The 8479-nt window shown below is 43.9% G+C and overlaps 1 protein-coding gene across 2 annotated transcripts in view; it reads left to right on the top strand.

Annotated features, from left to right (window-relative positions):
• Positions 1-1189: 1189 nt before the first annotated feature.
• Positions 1190-8479, top strand: part of aplp1 (amyloid beta (A4) precursor-like protein 1) — a 37594-nt gene continuing 30304 nt past the window's right edge. For both annotated transcript variants that reach the window (XM_069656771.1, XM_069656770.1), the window contains exon 1: positions 1190-1431. In XM_069656771.1, coding sequence (XP_069512872.1) covers positions 1366-1431 — 66 coding nt within the window. In that variant the 5' untranslated portion in view covers positions 1190-1365. The remainder of the gene's footprint in view (positions 1432-8479) is intronic.

Below are 8479 nucleotides of genomic sequence, written 5' to 3'. Positions count from 1 at the left end.
CACCTGCACCACTATTGTATAAAGGACGCAGGGTAACGTTTTATTTGACCACCTGCTGCTGCTGCTGCTGCTCTGTTTGGGTACGTGTCGCTGCTGCGGGAATACAAGAGGAAGATGTTCTCTTTGATTCTCATACCACGTGTTCCCCCTGCTGACCGATTACGGATGTTGCTACTAACCCCGAAAACGCTTTTCATTTCACACATTGCAGCTTCCAGCAGTAGAGTATTAGCAAGGGGAAAAATGTGAGTTAACCCCTTAAAAAATATTCTGCCTTTATTTAGGTGGACTGTTTCTAAAATAAAACGTAAATAATAATCTGAAATAGCAAATAAGCCCCAAATGCACTCTGCATAATGATGATATTTTATATAATGCAACACAATAAAAATAAGGATTTCTAATTCATGCTTTTCTTCATGCCTTACACTACATAGTAGTGCACTACTAATTGTAGTGTTTTGGTATTTAATGTTTTAATTCATAAATTAATTGACTTTTGTGTATTTAAGTGTTTTAGTGTTATGTAGTCTTATAATAAGAGTAGGGATATTAGTTGTATATTAATGTTGCCTCCAATGATGGATATTAGAGAACCTAAAGGTGTCTTTAAGCATGATTTGCTCTAGTTTGTCGGCGCCATTTAAATCAGTGGAAACATGTAATATCAAAACTATTTAATACAATGCTATCCATTACAACAAAACGACGAAAACAACCTAAAATAATAATGTAATAAGTGAAGTTAATGCCACTCAGTTTTTTATTTCTTAAAAGGCAGTTTGATCAGATTGAAGAACAAGAAGAATTATTTTTTTACTGACTGTGTGCAGCCTACTTGTTCTATCTGTGGATGATGATTTACGCATGAGCATGAATTTGTGACGACACTAGTTTGGAAGAATCGTGGTAATACTATGATCTTAAACCCTAAAGCTTCATTCAGTTAACCTATTTAAAACCACTAATAAAAACTGGTAGATAATCTCTCCTCTATTTTTGTGTGGATCTCTCCTTTAGACTGACGCAGAAACCCAGCAGAAGAGCCTGCGGTGCATTCGCCTCCTCTGCCCACCAGATGTCGCTGTTCACTAAGCCACAGCGAGGCCGCCATGAGTGCAGCCCGTGATAAATACCCGCAGAAACAGGGCTTGGTTCTGTCAGACTTCATCCAGAGAAAATCCCAGGCTGCCATTGGAGAGAGAGCCCGTTGGCACGAGCGAGTAGGACGCAGACGCAGGAGATATCGCAGGACGAACGCAGTGTCCATCACTTCAGCTGATGTAACCAGACAGCGTATGTTGGTGTCAGATATTTAACAACAGCAACTTCGTGATAAAAAAGGAGACAAAAGGAGGCGAGAAAATGGGACATACCGCAATACCTATATTGATGGCTGTTTTGTCCTACTGCGCGTGGGAAAACGTCGAGGTAAGATTTGTAGCGATGGCGCATTGACATTTCGCTAAATGTTTAGCTGACTTTCGGACAAAATGCTGCTTTTTACATCATGTCGTGATTACAAATGCCACGCATGCAGTTGCTTCTATCTCAACATTGCTGACTCTTTATCTGGGGCAGGTTTAATTTGTAAATGCATCCTCGAGCACCGTCCCTGTGTCAACAAGAGTAATGACGCACAACGTCCACAAAAATACACAGATAGTGAGAGGAATTAAAACGCAAATCCTGCTATGTGATATTAATGGAAGCTCACACACTCAGGACGTGTATGTAAGAGGCTGTGGTTTACAGTATTTTTGGCTCGCTGCGTCAAGTCTGGGCCTGTATGAAAAATGTCACACAGGCCTTTTTTTGCTCTGTGGAAGGAGGATGGAGATCAAATCCCATCTCACTGCATCCCATCTGGCCTTGTCAGGGGAGGAAATCAGCTTGCATCCGTGCTTTAGAGGAGTGGTGGTGCAGGATGGAGACATGCATATTCAATTGCTGCCCTGTCTTTATGAAATAACTCTGAAAAGATTAGAAAACATGCAGCTTTATCCAAATATAAGTGGATCTTCTTCATTGTTATGGCTCTTTTTCTTTATATGTAGCCTTGATAAAGCATGTGATGCTCAATGAGGGGGGTGACTTTGATATATCATTGGACGTGCAGTGTGATCCGGAGTATACTAATGAGAGATATGGGGTCAACCTATTGGCATCTGTCTCCATCAATAGGTAGAGAGCACAGAGTGAAAGTCTCTTGTCCAGAGCAGCAGATCAATGGGCCACCAGCTGCTCCCACCTCCCTCCTGTCTCGTCACGACTGTACAGCAGACGCACACTTTGACAAAGTCGACCTTTAATTCTCAATAACTTTTCAGTTATCCGTCATCTTCTCCCCCTCCTGTGTTGGACGTGAGGCGGGAATTCAGCCAGGAGCTTGTGTGTAGGTAGGAGCAAGGGGAGGTGCTGTGTGAATGTGGAGGGGGGTGGGGGAAGGAAGGGGGGAGGATGAGTCATGATGTCCCAGCTGGAGCCCAGCTCAGGTCAAATGTACTTCTCCACCTGGAAGTGAAAAGTGAGCGAGCCTGCTCCTGATATCTGAGATCTGATCCGGAGCGTCTTGTCTGATAACTCCGCGTCTCCTCAAACTAAAGTGGATTTCCTGAGACGGTTATTTATTAGCCATCTTGCACAGCGGGGTCTTGAACCGTCATAAAGCCTCTCCTTTCATTCTGAAATAATTTCACTTCTCTAAGAGCCTTAGTGGGATTACTGCTTTGCTGAGAAACAGGCTTTAGCTTCATACAAGTAGACCTGCCCATGAAGGTTTACACTGAAGATTACACTGTGAGAGGGTTGCTAGGCTGGATTACACTGTGGTATTAGTCCTAATAAAACTGTCAGCCTCCTTTAATTTACTCCTAATTCGTTCAGCCCGAACGCTTGAATCCAACAAATTTGTTTTGATCTCTCTTTTAGAGTGAAATATTTTAATTTGTTGGTGCCTCGACACAACGTTTAATCAAAATATAATCACTCTTTAAATTAGATTTCCACACAGTGCTCTGGATTACTGAACTACACTCATTTTCAGGAGTGAAATCCACATCCAGCATCCTCCCGCGCTGCCGTCATGATCGAACGGACACGTTGATGCCAGGTTGTCACATATGTCAGCCTCAGTAATGGCCTCCCAGGTAGCTCAGCTGTAATAGCTCTTACCTCTCACAGCACCAGAAGCATTTAGCTAATTGACACGCTGGACGGTTTCCTCCTGATACAAGAGGTCATGCATGAGAGATGACAGAAACAAGCGCCTTTGTTTCATGTAGTCTGACATTCATACAGCAGGAAGTCTGGAGTCAATTAAACCTGGGTTTTTATTCGTTTGTGGCCTTTATGGTGGATACAGGTGCTCTTTTATATATTCTATAGGAGTGGGAACTCTGGATAACATCACAGTCAATCACATTATTCTTATGAATCATGTCATTGTCGACCATAGGGATGGGTGATAAAACAATTTATGGTGTAAGATGCTATAAATTTGTGAGCTGTCAGAGTCGGCCCTGTTAGCTCTCCCTGAACATATTTGCACATCAATGAAAAACACTGTTTTATGGCATTTTATTTGCTAGTTTATTTATTGACATTTCTCAACTGAATTCTCGTATGACAATTTCTATACACAGTAGATAACCTGATCAGAGCTGCTTATTTTTATCATCAGACAAAGCTGGCATCTGACCGTTATTCTCTCCATTAACCAATTAATGTCCACAACTTTTCAGTGAACAGTGAATAATTTACAGCCGGATTTTAGGCTTCAAAAGTTAATAAATGATTATTTAAGGATCAAATGAACTCTTATATGAAATAAAGTTACATAAACCTTTTAAAGAGGAACTTATTCAGAAAGTGTTGTAGTGTAACATTATCACACTGAATAATCTAACAAATCCGAGTACCTCATTGCACTGATACAAATGTTTGCACTCCTGGTTATTGGCTTGCAGCGTTGCCTGCAGAGGTTAAATACAGCGAGAGACGGTAAACAAACAGTTACTGCAGCAGAAACTGTTCAGCAAAGTCTCTAACAGCTGAATAGTTTCTCTCATCCCTGCATATATATATAAACTGTGCTACCACCCAAGCCTGCTCTTTAAATCACAAACATTTGGGACGCACAATGACATTGTAAAGTCTCTCTTATCAACAGAACATGAAGCCGGACTGCAGCTCGGCGCTTCAGAGGAAAATCTGATTTAAGAACGCAATCCCACAATGATTGTGCTTGTGTGCAGCCATATTTCATGAAGAGGGGGAGGAGAGGGAGGCTGGGGACAGCAGATATGCTCGGCTTTAGTCAACCAGTTGTGTATTTATCGAGATAAATGCCCGCATTGTGAACCTGAGCCTGAACGCTGCATTCCAGCAGTGAGGCTGCAGCAGTGTCAGGCACAGAAACGAACCTACTGTATGTGCAGGTTTTAGGAAGTACAGAGGGTGTGGGGAACACACGCAGGAACAAGGAAGGAAAGGGAGGAGGAGAATAGGGAAGGAAAGAGAGGAAGGATAGGCCGCACGTTTGAGGATGGCTGGCGATGATGTGAAAACGGTGAGTCACAAAGTCGCTCATCCCCTTCCACCTCCAACAACAGCGGCTTCAGCTGGAATATACAGATCACGCACCTCCCACCCCCATCTGCCTTTCAATGCAGCAGCACAAGAGGATTTGTGAAAAAAAAAAAAAAGATAAGGACAACCAGATTTCCCTCACACACACACGCACACACACACACACATGCTCGCTACACACGCACACTCTGCCCTACACTCACTTAATTAATTTCAGAGGCAGGAGATAATCGGGTTCCACTAATGGATTCCCGTGTGTTCGCTGTTCTCTGCTTATATCCGTGTGCCAGTGGGCATAAAACATATCATTTCATTGTATCACATGTTCCCCCCTCATGTTCTCTGCTACAGGCTTCCTTTCCAAGGCTTCAAATGCAGCACACACACGCAGGACCTGGATTAAATCCTGCAGAGTCATTGTGATATGAGAGCTACGCTGTACCGGAGGAAAAGGAGTGCTGTTAATGTGGCTCAGCGATTGAGCTGTTAGCAGAGGTGACACACGGACGAATGAGATTACTGCAACCTTCTGGGGCCTTGTTTTATGGTTTTCATTTCCCGTCCGGCTTGTAGGAAATGAACAAAATATACATTTGTGTTTGGGTCTCCAGACGTGAAGTTCATGCTGATTTTTTTTGCTAAAAAGAAATAGACAAGAGTTGCTAATTTGCACGGCATCCTCCCGATAGGTTCCTCTGCCAAAACCCTGGTTTAAATGATTCAATCTTTTCCTCTGGCCTTTTTGGATTATTTCAAACTGTGCGTCTCAGTTGGGAAGGGTTCTATTCCCTGTTGGGTGTTTAATAATGTTTGCTTGCAAGGCTCATCACTTCATGTCCTCTCTGTAGCCTTTCATGCATAACCGGATGTGCTGCATTAGATGATTTCATTTCTTTGGCTTCCCCAGACTGCTCGCTGTTTCTAGGTTACACGTAATCAAAGAATAACCTTTAAAAAGAATTTAGATTAAAGCTTCTTTAAGTCTCCCAAAGATTACTTTACCTTTCATCATCCTGAATACTGAATGTCAGATTTAACATATATGTAGATTCACGGGGCCGTTTCAAGCGTCGAGGTCAAATGAGACTGTTCGAAACGACTCGAGTTTGGATGTGTTCAAGCGTCTCCTCTGCGTGTTTGCACATGTCATGGGTTTGTCCACTGTCACCTAGAGGGATTGAGACGCCAGCATAGCCGTCGTGATCACATCCAGCTGTGTCCGCTCTCCAGAGTCTTGCAGGGCAGAGATATCAGTAAGCCTAATGGGTTGGATTTCTGCGGGAAAAAAAAGTTTAATGCTGCATGGGCCGGAACGAGATGTTTAGCCCTGCCGCAGCCAGTGGGAGGCTTCAGAGGAGAAAACATCTGCAGTGTGGCGATAACACTTGTCCTCCATGTTCAGGAGGAAAGAGAGAGAGGGAGAGGGGAGAGGAGGGACTGCCCTGGCACGGCGGATGATTTGAGAAACGGGAGGGAGCGAGAGGGCGAAGGAGGAGAGAGAGAGAGAGCGTGAGTGATGTAGAGCATGTAGAATGTTATGTGGGTTGCAGGCTGGAGTGCATGCTAATGGAGGAGGGACCCAGCCCTATTGCTACCCAGCCAGAGCAGCCGGGAGAGCACAGAGAGATCCATCTCTGTCATGTGCATGTACTCACAGGTGGCCTTGAATTGAGACGAGGCAAGAAAAAACCCTGTGGTCAGAGTGGAGCGCGTGTTTGTGTGAAAGCGGGACTGCAAAAATCTAATTTCCTTAACGGCCTTGGCTGCAGGGTTCGAGGGAGTGTGGGGTTGTTGGGTCCGCTGACGCTGATCAGACCTGTTTTAACATTCAGGAGAAGAACGTTGGAAGCATTAACGGAGAGAAATGGATCTACTTTTTGGCAGGTCCTTATGCTCTGCCATCATCTCTCCAGCTCTGTCAGCTCATTCCTGACATATTAATCCAGATCTAGCAAACGTACAGTGCAGTATATCGATGGGAAGACATCGCTACCATACTCACAATTAGGTCACATGCTTAAAACTTACAGAGGTACACACACAGGCACACACGTTCCCCACACACTTGCTGCTTTATAAAGACGGCACGCAGCAGAAGCTGCATCAATTATTGAAAGCCGCGGAAAGGTCTGGGCTCTCGCTTGTCGACGAGGCTTTGGCACTTGTCACGCACCCTCTCATCACTCCTGTCTCTTCATGCTACCTGGTTTTTATCCCCCCCCATCACCAGCCAGCCCCTCCCCTCCCTTCACCACCCTCCAGGTCCACACAACAGAACACAAAAGAAAATTCCCCACGCCTGTCTCCTCCTCTCCTCTCCCCCTTCATCCCTTCCTCTCTGTCTCTGCCCCGCCACATCCCAGAGGCACTCATTACCCCTCCCCTCCCCGCTCTCTCCCTCTCCCAGACACTGCTCCTCCATCTGCCTCAGCAGCTTTCAGTGGCCAGTGACATCTTTTCACTTTCCCTGTGATTGTTCCTGAATAATTCATGCTCCGAACGCAGCCTTCGTTTTGTTATTTGTTTTTGAACTTTGCCTCTTTTCCAGCTTTTTCCTCATTCTGGATATTTTCAGACATCTGACCCTGGTTCCTCTATTTTCTCAGAAAACCATCTGAAATGTTTATTTATGAGATATTCTTACAGTATGAACCAATCAGCTCCGTCATTGTGTAAGCTTTGTGTCGTAATTTGGGTGTTGGTTGTTCCCGTTTTGCCATGAAATGACCTTAAAGTGAATTCCTACAATTCCCAGAATGCTTTTTGACTTTTCCCCTCTGTGAACATTGGTAACTCAATTTAATGCATAAATGAGTAAAATTAGGTACTTCTCCCAAACCAGCAGTTGTTTATTGAGGATGGACTTTTATTTTGAAGGAGTGTACACTTGCAGCATACTGTAGGAGTGTGAAACATACCCTCCCTTTCCTTGAGACAAAATGTTCCCACAGCATTTGACTCAGTGCTCAGTATTCAGCAACCCTATCACAGATTCTCCAAAGGCTGCTTGCAATTGATTTGCCTCAATTTTATACAGTGTACACAGATGGTGTGCTGCTGTACATGGTGGTACAAACAGCTATAGATGACAAATGCATCATTCCCACTGCATGCTACTCGTAGACCTTTTGAATTATACATTATATCAGGGTATAAAGAAAATACAGTGAATTAAACAAATACATGCGCATTATTCATGCACAGATATACATTTAACACTTCATTCTTTATGACTTGGGTACTCTATCAGTCTATTCCTCCTTCATCTCCTTTCTTTCGTGCTTAAAATCCGCCTCACGTAACCGAGGGTCTGCCTGTAGAGAGCATGTGACATTATCTGTGATAGCAGCCGTGTAGCGTGCATGTTTACAGCCAGGTGATACACAGACTGCATGCATGGCGGTCAGTTATACACGCTCTGGTGATGGGCTGCATTCGTAATATGAGATTAACTTTCTCTTCTGAACCTTTCGCATTGCATCGAGCAGCAGAAGAGCAGCACTGTGACTTGTTGATTTGCTTGACATGAAACGTCCTGCAATGTGACAAATGCACATGCACACATGGCAGTCTTGATGCTGAGACAATATAACGTGCACCCTAGTTTTGTGACTGTTTTCTATTTGCAATAGATAGTTCGTTTTTATGTTATCAACATGGCGAGATGCAAATATAAAGGGGTCATTTCATGTGTTGCAGATTGATGCAGTGTCACTGTGACAATCAACTAAGAATCCTGCCTGCATTAAAGCTGGTCCTATCCACAGTTGAAATTAAATCAAGAAGAGTACCTAGTCCAGAAACAAAGAGGAGTCAAAGCAAATCAGGTTGAGTCGAGCTGTACCACGCAGAGAGGAAGGCAAAAGACACTCGGGTGCTGCTGTTTCTG

The sequence above is a fragment of the Semicossyphus pulcher genome, unplaced genomic scaffold (assembly GCF_022749685.1).
Source record: "Semicossyphus pulcher isolate SPU_LCO1_2020_fin unplaced genomic scaffold, fSemPul1.0.p SCAF_9, whole genome shotgun sequence".
NCBI lineage: Eukaryota > Metazoa > Chordata > Actinopteri > Labriformes > Labridae > Semicossyphus > Semicossyphus pulcher.
Note: the sequence above shows the minus strand (reverse complement) of the source record. Positions and strands in the feature narration are given on the sequence as shown.